At 40.7% G+C, this 12,927-nt stretch overlaps 1 protein-coding gene across 1 annotated transcript in view; it reads right to left on the bottom strand.

Moving 5' to 3' along the window:
- Nucleotides 1-12,927, bottom strand: part of ADCY2 (adenylate cyclase 2) — a 387,968-nt gene that overhangs the window by 89,364 nt on the left and 285,677 nt on the right. The window contains exons 11-12 of the mRNA XM_025451236.2: nt 10,624-10,667; nt 7,072-7,152 (exon numbers count right to left, since the gene is read on the bottom strand). Coding sequence (XP_025307021.1) covers nt 7,072-7,152; nt 10,624-10,667 — 125 coding nt within the window. The remainder of the gene's footprint in view (nt 1-7,071; nt 7,153-10,623; nt 10,668-12,927) is intronic.

The raw sequence follows: 12,927 nt of genomic DNA on the forward strand, positions 1-12,927 counted from the left end.
TTGTCATGTTTTGCATTTCTATAAAGTAAAATATTTTGCTTGAATGCAGTTTTCAAAAAATGGGTAAAAATGCTAATACAATAAACAATTGGTTCAGACCACTAATGTAGTACATCGAATGCAAACATCAATGCACACAGGTGATATACACAGATTCCCTTAGATGTTGAAAAATAGATAAAAAACTATATGAAGTATGCATTCTCACACACTGACTTTCCGAAATCAGTTTTGAGAAGGCAGTGGAAATAAAGAGCTTAAGGACAAAACTCTTCTCTAGAATGTTGTATACACTGGCAAGTGGAAGAGAGACACCTCGTGAAAGACCCAGCCAACCAGGCACGTGATACCTGGTATGGTCACACACCTGGTAATAAAATAAATGCACATTTGATGACAGAAAGCTGAGTGAAATAGAAAGATACACACTCTCACATTTACAAGCACAGCAATACAAGGAAACACGGAAGTCTGTGTATAGAGAAAAAAAAAATCTAGAAATAAATACCAGCAAAATATATTACTGACTGGTTTGGGTCATTATGCTTAAGAATCTACATACTTTTATAATAAAAAATAACCTGATTTATAAATGTCTATACATTATATATGTCTCTATATAATGTGTATATATGCATATATCTGTAAGTGTATACAACCATATAGTGACATCTATTACTATACCTGCATATTAATATACAGGGAGAGAGAGTACATACATATATTAGGGCATTAGATGTAAAATCATGTTTTATGTATATTTCTAAAAAACTGTTATAGCTGTTCAGTTATCAATTCACATGAATCTTTTCTTTCTTTTTCTTTCTTCTTTCTTTCTTTCTTTCTTTCTTTCTTTCTTTCTTTCTTTCTTTCTTCTTTCTTTCTTTTTCTTTCTCCTTCCTTCCTTCCTTCCTTCCTTCCTTCCTTCCTTCCTTCCTTCCTTCCTTCCTACTGGGATGTCAGTTCCTTTATCAGATCATAAGGTTTTTCTTTTTTATCAATTATCTTTTTAAATATTTTATTTAAATTCAATTTGCCAACATATAGTATAACATCCAGTGCTTATCCCCTCACATGCCCTCCTTAATGCCCATCACCCCATTACCCCATTCCCCCACCACCTCCCCTTCTAGTTAGAAGTCTCTCATGGTTTGTCTTCCTCTCTAATTTTTCTCCACTCAGTTCCCCTCCTTTCTCTTATAATCCCTTTCACTATTTCTTATATTCCCCTTATGAGTGAAACCATATGATGACTGTTCTTCTCTGATTGACTTATTTCATTCAGCATAATACCCTCCAGTTCCATCCATGTTGAAGCAAATGGTGGGTATGCATCCTTTCTGATGGCTGAGTATTATTCCATTGTATATATAGACCACATCTTCTTTATTCATCTATCAAAGGATATCGTGGCTCCTTCCAAAGTTTGGCTATTTTTAAAAATTATTTATTTATTTCACATGAATTTATTAATGGGGTACTTTTCCAAACCACCGGTCAGATGTCTATGGATTCCGACTCCCTGAGGTTTATTTGGGAGATAGAGATTTGGGGATCAGGGAAAGAAGGTCAAGTCAACTGTTACACTTTACCTTGTAACTGGCAAGTGTAGTCACCAACTGATATTGGATCAGAGTCTCTAAATGCACACTGATGCTTCTCATCAGGGCTAATGACAAGTTCACCCAGGAGACCACCACACTGGGGGAGGGACATCTCCAGGTCCACCTGGAGAGCTCTGTACCCAGGACTTTACACCCCATGTGCGCCATGATGAGCTGGACCATCCCCCCAAATCTGCACCACAGATGGTGCACTTTCAACTGAGGTACGGAAGTCACTAATGTATTCTAGAATGAATGCCATTTAAAGTAAGAACTATATGTTGGCTAATTGAATATAAATTAAAAAAAAAATAAAGAAAATTCAACCCCTGGGGAAAAAAAAGTAAGAACTATAAAAATACTTTTTGGTTTAAGTATTTGGTTTAAGGTTATAAGCTTTAGGTATCAGGGACATAAACTTTTGTTAGTATTTATTACAGTATGAAGTGCAGAAATATGGTATTGTCCTATTTGATGAGACTGGCAAGTGGAAAATAAAATCTGAGATACATTTAACCATATTCACTTCAGAACTGTGTACTTATTATGAATATCAAACTATGAATAATGTATGCAGGTAACTTATTCAAAACATTTTTTTTTTCATTATTGAGAAAGAAAATTCTAATTTCAAAATGCCCCTGGGTCATCTAAGCTTGGAAGTAAACTAAGAGTGAAATTTATCAGGTAGGAAGTAAAAGCATTTCCACCTCAATCAGCAGGGCCCTTGTGGGCCTCAATCACCTGCCTGTGTCCTGCAGGTGGACAGGAAGACAGGAAGTTCTTGAGACCAGGTCTCACTTCTCATGTCCCTAGTACTTAATATTGTGCTTCCTCAGCCACGAGCATGGGGTTTTTCCGACCTTTCCCTCACAAGGAAGAAGGGTATATTCTTCCCACAGGCTTTGTCGTCTGTAGGTTCTCAGAGATGGAGCAGTTCCCTTCACTGATTTGCAGGAAACGCCAATGTTTATAAACGTGATTTGGGTATTTGGAATAGGAAAAATTAGTGCGGGCTGATAAGGTCAAATATTATTTTTGGGAATTGGAATAGAGAGGCAAAGGAGGGAACAGAATGGAAAGGAGAGGGAAGGAAGGGAGGGAGAACGTGTGTGTTACATACAGTGTCCTGACATCCTTCCTGACCCAGGTGGCAGTGGGATGAAGAAAATGAACCTCACCCCTGTGCTATACAGTGAGTGACTCTCCAGTAATTTACACCAAGTTTTTTGTGTGCTAGGCCCAGTCAAACAAAGAAAATGCTAAATAAGATCCTGACTTGAGTGAGGGGAATGAGTACACTCATATCCTTACCCAGAATTATTCTGGAATGGAAGGATGTAGGTTCTTACAGCCAAGAGGGCACTAAAATAGAAGGAAGACCACTTTCCTACTGTTACAGCCTGAGGATCTGTGTCCCCACCATTCGTAGGTTGAAGGTCCAGCCCCCAATGTGGCTCTATGTGGAGATGGGGCCTCTATGGAGATGATTAGAGTTAAATGAGGTCGTAATGGTGGGAAGGAATGAATGACAGCTCACTCAGTTGCTGTCTCACTCTGCCCAGCCTCAAGCAGAGGCCCTGTGAACACAACAGGAAGGCAACCTTCCACCAGTCAAGGAAAGAACTCTCACCAGAACCCAACCAAGACCAGGGTCCTTGGACCTACAGTCTCCAGAACTGTGCCAAGTAAAGGTCTGTGGTTGTAGCCCCTGGTCGTGGTCTTTGGGTATGGTGGCCCTGCTGACCTATCTCACCTGTGTGGGCATATTGAACCTGTAGCTTTGGTGGCTTTGATGATGCACTAAGACCCCGGGGCATTTGGGAAAGAGGGTCAAGGAAAGCAAGGCCTAAGGAAATGCTGCTGGACAGAGGCTCTCACCATGTGGAAGACCAGCCCTTCCTGAGCTCTGTGGTCTGAGACCCTCTGGTCCTGCTGTCCTGTATTTGTGCATTTGCACTGCCCAGCATACACACTGAAACTTGGGGCACACCATCTTCATTAACTCACCAGGTCTTTTTTTCAGTGTGAAGGCCAATATTTTTCCCTCTTAGAACTGTCACATTACCTCTTTCTAGTTGCTTTTTCTTAAAAACAAACAAAAAACCAAAAGGCAAATGTAGGAGAACTTGACATGGCAGTCTGATTTGAAGATAATCACCTAGCACATCTCTTTTACTGAAATTAGTCTTGGGACCTCTCAGTGGCTCAGGGGTTGAGTGTCTGCCTTCAGCTCAGGGTATAGTCCTGGAGTCCTGGGATCAAGTCCCACCTTAGACTCCCCTCGGGGAACCTGCTTATCCCTCTGACTACATCTCTGCTTCTCTCTTTGTGTCTCTCATGAATAAATAAATAAAATCTTAAAAAAAAAAAAAAAAAGAAATTAGTCTTACAGGAAAGCCTTACTCCTCTGGAGAAAAAAAATGCCCCTGGGGAGGGGATGGTCTGGGCACCTTAGACTATGAGGCCTCCCTGTTCCCAAAGTGAGGCTCCTGAGAGAAGTTTCTGGAAGGTCACCTCAGTGCAGAAGGTATCAATCATGCTTTTTTCCTCTCACCTTGCCTATCAGGACTCAGTCAGAATCTCGGGCACCTGCTCTGAGCACCTGTGTGCTGGTTTCTCTCCTCTCCTTCAGGGCTTTGAGAGGTGACACCATGCCTTGTGTCTTGGATGTCTGATGCCAAGCACGGGCTGCCTCTGCTGAGCCTTCGCTAAATGCTTGCTAAGGGACTAAATGAACTTGCGGACACGAAAATCTGCATATAAATCACTGTTTCCTGTCCATTGCAGGAAAAAAAAGTAATAATGCATCAAGCCAGGAAGTCCCCATTGACTCCTCCAGGGGAAATGCAAAGATCAGAAGGACATCAAAGGGAGGAACAAGAGGAGGTAAAGAGTTGAGCCTAACAGAAGGGGAGGGAAGCTAGTTAAGAAATAAATGCAAAGTGGCTTCCATTTCAACATTTTCCCTTTGGGCTTCTGAGTTCAGTATGACATCTTTCCCTATTTCATTTCTAAAATGTGTTGGGAAAATTATAACATAAGTGGTTACACCAACATTAAACATTACCTTATGTGGAGGCCGAGAAAATTAAGGCCATTCCACCTTAAGTTCAGCGTTAGCACAACTACAGCCACCTCAGCCCCTGTGAATAAGAGCTGAACTTGACCTTACTTCAGTTAAGCCCCATATTAGAATGAGAACAAAGCTCAGAATGCCCTCGGCAGGAAATCCCATATCAGAAAGACAACAGAACTCAGAGAATCCCATATCAGATCTTAAGAAACTCCCCCACCCATTCCCCCATATTGAAATGGGAAAAAAAAAATTCCTCCACCCCTTCTGAAAATCCCCTAGATCAGCCCATAAAAAACCCAGCTGTAACCCATTTCGGGGTTCAAGCTCCTGCTCTGCTGTGTGGAGTATACTTGGACCCACGCTCGAGCTTGTAAATAAACCCTCGTGTACTTGTATCGGTGTCGGCTCCTTGGTGGTTTCTCGGATTTGCAATCTTGGGCACAACACTTAGAATAAAACTCCATTAAAACATGAAGGTGTTCCCTCAAAACGCATTTGAATATGAAATGATACAGCACAGACACTCCAAAAGCCACCTGAACAAAAATAAGGCCAGACCAGTGATTATGCTTTCTAACGATTCCTTCAGTTGGAATATTCTAAAAGGTGGACACAAAGGTCATTTTAGAAGGTAGAGCTCCTGGGGAACCTGGGTGGCTCAGTGGTTGATCCTCTTCCTTTGGCTCAGGGGGTGATCCTGGGGTCCTGGGATCCAGTCCCACATCGGGCTCCTCACAGGGAGGCTGCTTCTCCCTCCCTCTGCCTCTCTCTCTCTCTGTCTCTCATGAATAAATAAATAAAATCTTAAAAAAAAAAAAAAAAAAAAAAAGAAGGTAGAGGTCCTGCAAGAAGGCATGCTGAGGTTGATTTTATAAACGGGTTTTCTATTATTACCATTACTACTGAAATTGTTAAACTTTGTCAGGGACGAGGTGTTCCCTTTCTTCTGATGCTGTGTTATTTTGGTGGGTCACAGAGTAGTAGGTGCGATTTCCTGTGGCTGAATGAATGTATCTGTCCACCTGTATTACATGCAATCAGACCCTTCCCTAGATTTGGGCTGCCAATAGATTCTAGGTAATGTAGTTTCTCGATTTGTGATGTGCTGAGGTTTCAGCAGAGTTGAGGTTGACTTTTATACTGCTTTTAGTACTAGGCAAAGCAGAACATTTGTCCTGGCACTGCTGGGGTGTCCTGAGGGCCCCATGGCAGGTGGAAGGCATGCAAAGGCATCTCTAGACAAGTATTAATTCAACATGCCAGATATGTGAATTGCAATTCTAGCCCAGCTAAATTACTTCATCGTGTGTATATGTGATCACACTCACACACACACACACATACATACACACACACACCCCATATACGCACATACATATGCACTCATATGATTCTTTCTTAAGTCATGTAAATATTCTAAAACTAATCCTTATATGGAACAATCTAGAGAAGGCACACATTTTTCAAAGCTGTGCAACATAGTTTTGAAAGCAGAAAGTTCAGGTGAAAATCATTCATACTTTTTTCAAGAGTCAACTTCATGATAAAAATCAAATAGGTTTGCAAGGATGGAAACTTTTTCATTAAGGCTTTTCATTTGGACCTACTGATGTGTTTGGTACAATTTAAACGAATAAACATTCACTGAGTGTCTAATGGGCAGAGGCACCATACTGCCATCAATCTTCTGCCCTCCAGAATTCAGCCATGACACATGCACCTAAGGAAAATTCCAAAGACAACGAATGTAGTCATTATGTCCAGGCCATGTGAGCTACCACTTTAAAAAATTTTTCCCATTGCATCTCCTGGACCATTTAAAAATCAACAGCAATTCATAGACTGAACAGACATTCACAGACTTCAGATTTCATCGACTGAATGATATTTTGTCCTCCAAAGAATTTTTCTTCGTCCTACTGCTGCCATGAATTCAGATTCTAATTCTCAAAGCCTCTCTTCGACAAATTAGAACATGGGTAGGTCCACGTTCCCTGGTTGTGCAAGGGAATAAATGCATTTTGAATAGAGAGTGTCACAAAACACAACTCAAAATTTCCCATATAGCATTCCTATTGATCTTTAAAAAATATTACTTATTGAACACGTTTTGCTTGCTATGATTTTTCTATGTTTATGTCATGCTATTTTCCAGTAATCTACTTGGAGAGTATTTTTTTAGGCAGGAATGAAACATTTTCTAATTACCGAAGGAGATTACTAAGGACAATTGAGATGAAACGAACGAATGGCCTCTAAAAGCATGGCTTTGTCATGGCAAGTGTTATATAGTTTACGGTGAAAATTCTTGGAAAATATGACACAATTTTCAAATCATAGGATTTGAAATAAAAAATGCATGGTAATTTAAGATTACAAAGTACTCACTTTTGTGCATTAATTCCATCAATTGCTTGAATCATCCTTTCATTTAATTCTTCTTCAAATCTTTTCTTTTGGGACTTGGTTCTGTATGAAAAGGAAATATTATGACAGAGAATAGACTAAGCCAAATATGAAGTTCATTTTTCTATGATACTAAAATTTCTGTTTAATCCTGCCGTTGGATAAAAAAAATAAAAATAAAAATAAAAATAAAGAAGGAAGGAAACCAGAGTGTCTGAACAGTCTTTTCTCTATTAACATCTAGCCACTCTGTGGATTGAGCAAACTGACTAGAGTTTTTGGTGCAGTAAAATATTGCCTTAGAGTTTAGTCACTGAGAGTTAAATGATACCAGCATTAAAAAAGCGACACTGGAGATAAGTACCTGGTGTTTGCGATAAAAGAACTTTCTGTCCTAAGAGATGCATTAGCCCTTGACTTGTTGCGTTCATAAATTTTATTTTATGATGGAGCACACTGCCTTTGGAAATTCCCCTGCAAAAATTTGGTTTGGTGGAAAAAAAAGATCAAAACAGTTATTCCTTGTTCATGCTTCCCTTGGTCAGTTTTCAAGAATTTGCAGGACTACAGTCTTCTTTGAGGCATATCAAAGCTTAATTGTATGCATTTAAAGCTTCCTCAGCTTTAATTTGAAAGCCCTATTCACAGGAAACCCCACATATATTTGCAGACACTCACTTGATCTTAGAAGAAAATAATCTTCAACCATAATAAAAGACGCCTTGTAAATAAATTAGGCCAAAAGAACGAGTTCCCCAAGGTTACTGTGACCATTCGCGTGAGCATGATATAAAGGAGAAAACCAAAATAGTCCCTATTTTTAAAAATTATACATCTGCTACAGAGAGTAAAAGCCCAGGCGAGCCTCACCAGATTGGCCCCACCCAGCCTGCACCTGCCTCTCAGTAGAGCCTCTGCAAGTCACCTGGTCCAATGTGGAGGGAGCACATGGCTTCTCTGTGCTCCAGTGAATTCAACTACTAATTGGAAAGGCCTTCTACTCTGGGATAACAGTAACTTTTCTGATTTCAGACCCGCCTGTAGCTGTTGAAGAAGGCAAATTCATTTTTATCCTTCTTTTTTTAAAAAAGCAAGTTAATTTAGCAGTCATCTAGGATGGTTCATTCTCATTTATAGGCGAGGCGCTACCTTCATTTTTTGGTATCAGCCCTCTGCCTACACTTGAGTTTGCGGACTTTCTTTTTCACGAAGTCTCATCACATCTAAGAACAGTGTAGGTCCCTGGTGGCTCACAGGGAACATAATCCTTCATTGTTATGCCCGGCGGCTAACAATAGCCTTGCCTCCCTGAATCTGTTTTAGGATTAGTTTACATAATGCCTGTACAGCACTCAACGCTGTAAAGGTGCACACGACATAGTCAATATGTGCGTATTATTAACAGCCTCTGTGTTTACCGATTACCTGGATAACAATTCCTTTTTTTTTTTTTAAGATTTTATTCATTTATACATGAGAGACACAGACAGAGGCAGAGACACAGGCAGAGGGAGAAGCAGGCTCCCTACAGAGAGTCTGATGTGGGACTTGGATCCCAGGACCCTAGTATCATGACCTGAGTCGAAGGCAGATGCTCAACCACTGAGCCACCCAAGTGTCCCTAGATAACAATTCTTAAAACACAGTTTTCTTGTGTCTGTAATTTTGTGATTTCTGCTCTGGTAAATGATAGGATCCCCTGGGGCAGATAATCTACCACCAGGGGTTCTTAATTTGCCAGCTAGGGCTTTGTTCCGTGGACTTCAGGCGTTTCTGGAAGTCCAGCCTGTGTTCCTGCTGCTGGGCCCCCTGCTAATTTCCTCTCAAGTTTTCTCCTGACCTCTTTCCCCGACCTGTCCCACTTCCATGCCTGGTCTACGGTATCTAAAGACGAGGGGAGGAGGTCATGCGTTATCTCAGGTAATGTTCAATACCAGGTAATGCTGGCTCAATGGCTAGGCAGCAGGCTCAGGGAGGTTTTATAACACAGGCATTCAGGAAGCCAGGACATGTGAGGACAGCCCTGGTGAGACTGATTTGAAAGTGGTGCTCTCCCTATGAGGCCTTGGGACCACCAACGATCCAAACATCGCAGAAAGCAGAATCGATATGGAAGAGACTCCCAGCAAAGCCGGTAGGACAGGAGAGTAGTTAGGAGCTGAGAGTTTGAGGTCACAAGGCCAGGGCACAAATCTGGGCCTCACGCTGGCCAGCCATGTGGCTCTGGCCATTCCCCTAACCTCTTGTGCCTCTGTGTCCTCCCATCTAAAAAGGCAATGGCATTGTGTCTATGTTGGAGTAGGGATGAAGTTAGATTTTCCGTATGCCTAGTTCAGATCCAAATGATGCCTATTGTCAGTGTCTTGCACCCGGCACTTGTCCCGGAAGCTGCTGCCCACATCATATGGGCACATCCACAAGGTGATCCTGCTCTACTTTCAATGAATAGACCCTTGAAGCAGAATCTCAGGGAGGATGAGAGAGGTATCAGAAGAAATACTGAATATAAAGTGAAAAGATGTCTATGAAATTTCCATGGACAGTCACTTGCAGATGTGCTGCATCTTATTGGCTTGATGAGTCACACCTTCTCAAGGCATCTTACAGGAACCATAATGTTCTTAAATTGATACTAAGTTCTCTTTAATACAGCATGCGCCACTTAGATAATGTTTCAAAAGCCTAAGAAACCAATATCCTTACAACACCGGACTCTGAGTATTACATCTCAATATTAAAATTTCAAATGTCACCTAAAATACAAATTCGAGCTCGTTACAACAAATGGAGTCACACAGAAGATTCTGGAATGAGGTGTGCTACTTGCAAGGATGTGGCAGGTGACAATCTAATTGTGTTTAATTATACTTGGATACAACGCGTTTTCTACAGAATAAACTCACTTCCCTGTGGGAAAAGAAAGGCTGACTTAAGTTCTGGGCTTATTAATTTTCCTAACGACTTCAATAAGAAATACTTAACTGCCTAACCAATACTAAAGTCAACTTTGAGCCTCAAAGCTAGAGGAGCATGAAAAAGGTTTACTGCCTGTCATTCTGTGGTCAATGGTGACAGGGGACTGTGGACAGCGTCTGAAGCTTTTATCTTATTTTGAGCAGTTGGCAGGCCTTCTTTTCACTATAGAAAGGCCAGACTTATCTGGCTTTTATCTCTAGGATTCAACACATAGACAGTATGTAATTTTAAGCAACGTACCCGTTATAAGAAAATTCAAATTTTTTTTACTACATATTAATGTTAAGAAGAGTCATTTTTAGGAAAAACAATTTAAAGTTCAAATGTGTTTGCCAGGTGCTGTTTTCCTTTTCTCTCTTTTAAACCTGATAACATGACACTAATAATTATATTTTTAGAAGCTGAAAACAATCTAATTGGGCTTTTCACAAGCAGCTGCTCTTTTTAGAAGAAATGGCCTTCCAAAGTTGTTACTCTAATTGATGATAATCACTTTCAGAAATAAATTCTAAAGAAACCCAAGCCTTTAAAAATCAGAAAGTACAACAAATACCATACCTCAAGGTACGATTTTGGAAATTATGCTGACCCATTGGCACATCCTATTAAAAAAAAACAAAAACAAAAAAGGTTATTAGTTTCTAACCACAAACTTTAAAGGACAATGTTGCAATGATAATCATGCATAACATTATTTCTTTCTTTTATCATGGAAAGCATCATTTAGGTAACAATTACCCCATGGAGAAGAGGAGCTTAATTATAAATGTGAAAAAGGTGAAAATCTCAGTTTATACTTAGAATGTTGGTGTCACCTATAAAGTCTGGATGTTGGAAATATCAGGATTGTTGTCTGGAGCTTTAAAATTGACATCCTGATATTTGCAGATATGACTTCACATAAGGGCCTTGCAGGTAACTGTTAGGTACTGTAGACAGTTTACAATCCTATGAAAACGTAGTCTGGCTTCACATACTAAAAAATGCTTTTAATTTTTTTTAATTTTTATGATAGTCACAGAGAGAGAGAGAGAGAGGCAGAGACACAGGCAGAGGGAGAAGCAGGCTCCATGCACCGGGAGCCCGACGTGGGATTAGATCCCGGGTCTCCAGGATCGCGCCCTGGGCCAAAGGCAGGCGCCAAACCGCTGCGCCACCCAGGGATCCCTAAAAAATGCTTTTAAACACAAATATCAGGACACCTGGGTGGCTCAGTGGTTGAGCATCTGCCTTCAGCCCAGGGCATGATCCTGGAGTCCCAGGATCGAGTCCTGCATCGGGCTCCCTGTGTGGAACCTGCTTCTCCCTCTGCCTGTGTCTTTGCCTCTCTCTGTGTCTCTCATGAATAAATAAATAAAATATATATTTTTTTAAATTTAAAAAATAAAAATAAACACAAATATCCCCACTGAATCTGTAGCCAGGCATTATCCCTGAACTGGGCTGTTAAGAAACTGGCACCCTCAATTAAGTATGTAAAATCACAACTCATTGATCAAAAAGAGGAAACCAACATATGAGTGCTGGTAGTTTCTGTAAAGGAACTTAGAGAGAGACACTGGTCAGGGTTCATCAGTGGGGGACACGCTGCCAAATGTTCAACAGACTTTAAAAAACCCAGAAGATGCACTTTTATACATCTGTGGCAGAAATTAAAGTTGAAACAAAGCTTCTCTAAGTGGCTCCAAAGAAACTTTGCAGCTTTATCTCCAGCATTAGATTAGGAAATGTATTTAGCTTAGGGAAAAGGAAGGCTATTTTTTAAAAAATAACTAGACTCCAAGTCTTATTTCATAAAGTATATGTGCTGCTGAAGCAGGCACGTATTACATAAAGTAAAATAATGCATTATTCACCAGCTCTATCAACACTGAATCAAGAGTCAGTGGAGTTCTGCATAGGGGATTAAGGAAAAGAAATCACTTTTGGTAATGACACCGTTTGACCTTGGAATGTATTAATAAGAATGATGCCGGGGTGTTTCTCAGAGTGAGTAAGGGACACAGCCAACAGTTGTATGAGCTTCCTGTACTAAACAAAGCCTGGGATTTTCTTAAGACATTCTAGACTGTTGCTAAGGCAATCCCTCGGCTCTGCACCTGAAACTGTGAGACCAGCTGATTAAGGAAGTTGAGTTTGTTCAAGAGATCTTCCAATTTTTATACACAGCTCCCTGAAGCCAGAAGCACTAGACAGTTCTGATTCTCTCCTGAGGGAGGCATCGTCACTAACACATGCCCACAGATTAAAGTCAGAATGAAATCTCTCCCGGGGCCCCATGCTCAGGCAACAGGGGAGGCAGTCCTTCTTAAGTTTTGGGACAATAAAGACTGATAAGACTCAGTATTTTTTAAGTAGGCTCCACACCCAGCATGGAGCCCAACGTGGAGCTTGAACTCAAGATTGACCCTGAGATCAACAGTCAAAGGCTTAACTGACTGAACCAACCAAGTGCCCCAAAGACTGATAGGAAACAACAACCACAATGACATCAATAATGCACCTGGAAACAGTATGTGAAACCACGAAAGAAACAACATATAAGATCACATTCTCATATTTATAGACTATTTTACTTTCTTGAAAGCCAACCAACCAAACACTGGTACATAATAAATCTCAGCTAGACATAGAGTTATCAGCCATGGGCTCTAGTAACATGCAGTATTGAAGCAAAATCATCCAAATTATTATCATTTTTTGTACAAGTGATAGAAACATTGACTTTCACTGACAATGGAGACTCCCATCCTAGGATGCTTCCCTCAAACGGCCCCAAATGCTGGGAGGCCCCAGAAGCCTCAGGTCTGCCTCCTTGGATCTCCTCTTGATGATTTCATCTGGTTCCATGGCTTTGAATAT

This window comes from Canis lupus, chromosome 34 (assembly GCF_003254725.2).
Source record: "Canis lupus dingo isolate Sandy chromosome 34, ASM325472v2, whole genome shotgun sequence".
In the NCBI taxonomy this organism is placed as follows: Eukaryota; Metazoa; Chordata; class Mammalia; order Carnivora; family Canidae; genus Canis; species Canis lupus.